General features: G+C 58.3%; 1 protein-coding gene across 1 annotated transcript in view; it reads right to left on the reverse strand.

Moving 5' to 3' along the window:
• Positions 1–2,648, reverse strand: part of CORO2B (coronin 2B) — a 28,664-nt gene that overhangs the window by 4,210 nt on the left and 21,806 nt on the right. The window contains exon 3 of the mRNA XM_017830225.1: positions 121–270. Within this exon, the coding sequence (XP_017685714.1) occupies positions 121–270 (150 nt within the window). The remainder of the gene's footprint in view (positions 1–120; positions 271–2,648) is intronic.

The following is a 2,648-nucleotide window of genomic DNA, read 5'->3' on the forward strand; positions in this document are numbered from 1 at the left end:
GGCTCCCCCCTCCTGTCAGGGAGTTGTAGAGAGTGAGGAGGTCTCCCCTGAGCCTCCTCTTCTCCAGGCCTTCCCAAGGGCATTCCCAGCAGATCCGGAGCGTTCCCGGGCAGGACTCACCTTGTAGTCGTAGCCGGCGCTGAAGAGGATGTTGTTGGTGGTCGGGTGCCACTCGACCAGCCCCACGCGCCGGCTGTGCCCGTAGAGCTCCAGCACGGCCTCCGTCATGTTCCTCTTCAGCCCCCCCTCGGGAATCTCCCAGATCCGCACCTGTGGGATGGGGCGGGTGCTGGAATGGGTTTGGAAGCCCCAGGACACCCCAACACCCTCCTGGGGGCTCTGAGCTGCCGAATCCCTGGGGTGCCTCCATGGCAGCCTCACCCCACACCCTCATGCCACAATGTCCTTGTCCCAGGTCCCTCTCCTCTGGCAGTGGGAAGCCATTCCCTGTGTCCTGTCCCTCCATCCCTTATCCAAAGTCCCTCTCCTGCTCTCCTGGAGCCCCTTTAGGCCCTGCAAGGGGCTCTCAGGTCTCCCTGGAGCCCTCTCCTCTCCAGGTGAACCCCCTCAGCCCTCCCAGCCTGCCAAAGGCTGATCCTGCCGCCCCTTCAGCCACTCCTCCCTCTCTTCCCCCCCACCCCAAGGGTTGTCCCGTCCATCCGGGAAGGGGGGCCCACAAAAATTAGTTCCCAATTATTGCAGTGAAAAACCTGCAGGAGGATTTCCTGCCTGTTTCGAGGAGGGAGACCCTGCTCTTGGGGCGCAGAGGGAGGGGAGCTGTGAGACAGGCACGGCTCCGAGGCTGCTGTGGCTCCAAGGGACAATTCCAAGAGCATCAGAGGATTTCAGACACGGCACAAGCCGAGGACAAGTCACACAAGCCGAGGACAAGCCACACGAGCTGAGGACAAGCCACACGAGCCTGGTTGTTGGGTGTTGGAGGAGCTGGTTATGAAAGCAGTGGGTTATGAAACAACTGTTACCAAACCTCCTGCTCAGGGAGAGCTCCACACTCCGGAGAGGCTCCTGCAGCACCAACCCAGGAGGACACAGGGAAAACTCCATGTGGTGTCACCTCAGCTCTGCAGGGCAGGCAGCCCGGGGATGGGAATAACACATCCTGCATCCCTGCCCAGCTGGGAATCACGGCCAGGGCTCTGCAGCAGCGTCACCTCTGCGGCCTGTCCCGGTTACATCATCCCTTGTGTTTGCCAAAAACCAGGGGAAGTGCCAGGGACGGGCTATTTTGGGCAGGTTTCCCCACGGCCACGGTCACCGTGACCTGGAAATGGATGTGTCGGGATGGGCACAGCACTAACACTGCCCTCTTGGCAGGACAGGCACAGCTGGAGCTCACCCAAAATTCAGCCCAGCCCGCCATGGAAACGGTGCTTTGGGAAAAGGCTCATTAAAAAGGCCCCAGAGGAACAGTCCCAGCAATAATTCCAGCACACAGGGAGAGCAGGAGGGGTGGGACACAGAGGTTTCCTCTCTCAACCCATCCTAAGAAACCTCCTCGATAAAATTGTTCCTGAAACACCACTTTCCACAAGGAAATGGATCCTGCAAACAGGACACTGTGCTGCAACCCCCCCTGGAGCTCTGCACAGCTCAGTGTGCACAGAGAGGCCCAACACGTGGGAAACAAGGAGCTGAAACACTTCTGGAGTCTGGAGAATTTCCCTGTTCCCCTTCCTGGTTTCTCCTGCCCTTAAAAGCTCCTTCCCAAAAAAAGCCTTCACAGCATTTCAGGAATTCCAGGGCAAGCCCTGCTGCTGATTGTGCAGTGAGGACAAATCATGAATGCCTTGGAGAGCATCTGGGGAGGACAGGGGCCGTTATCCAAGTGGGAACAGAGAGATGGATCAGGTACAGATGGATCAGGTACAGATGGATCCAGGTTTGACAGCAATGGGTAAATCCAGGAGGGATTCCCAGCACAGGGATAACCCTGTGGCCTGTGACAGTGATCCCTGTCCAGTCCTGGGCCTGGGGGAAAAGTTATTTTCCTGAACCTTATTGAACTTCCTGGGAGTGAACAGAGAGACCCCAAAAGTGCAGGACCACCAGACATGGGGTGTCACCAGGAGCCCACCCAGTGCAGGGCTCCCCTCCAACTCATCCCCACGGTGGGGAACCCCCACACTGACATCCTCATCCTGATTTCCCAGTTTAACCAGGCTCCTGGAGTGCTCCCAGTGCCCCCCACCGCTCCCAGCTCCTCCCCTCCCTGGTGCCTGTGTATGAAAGGTTCTCCTGGTGGGACACAGCTCTCCGTGACCCATGGCTGGATTTTCCCCCTCCCAGAACCCCCCTGGACAAGCCTCCAGCTGACAAGAAATGCCAGTTTGAACCGGATCAGGAGGAGGCATCAGGTGGAACACAGGATCTGCAGAGGCAGGTTTGTCACCGGATAACAGCTGGATCACCCCAAGCCTGGCATTTGGCAGCGCAGGGCAAGTGATGGATCCTGATCTTCCTCTTCCTACCCCAGCTTTTATTCCCTTAGGATACTTCCCTTAGGATACAGCCTTTGGGATGGATCACAGAATCAGGGAATCCCTGAGGTTGGAAAAGCCCTCCCAGCCCATGGATCCCCCCTGTGCCCGGTGCCCACCTTGTCCCCCAGCCCAGAGCACTGAGTGCCA

The sequence above is a fragment of the Lepidothrix coronata genome, unplaced genomic scaffold (genome assembly GCF_001604755.1).
Source record: "Lepidothrix coronata isolate B3197 unplaced genomic scaffold, Lepidothrix_coronata-1.0 Scaffold176, whole genome shotgun sequence".
Taxonomy (NCBI): domain Eukaryota; kingdom Metazoa; phylum Chordata; class Aves; order Passeriformes; family Pipridae; genus Lepidothrix; species Lepidothrix coronata.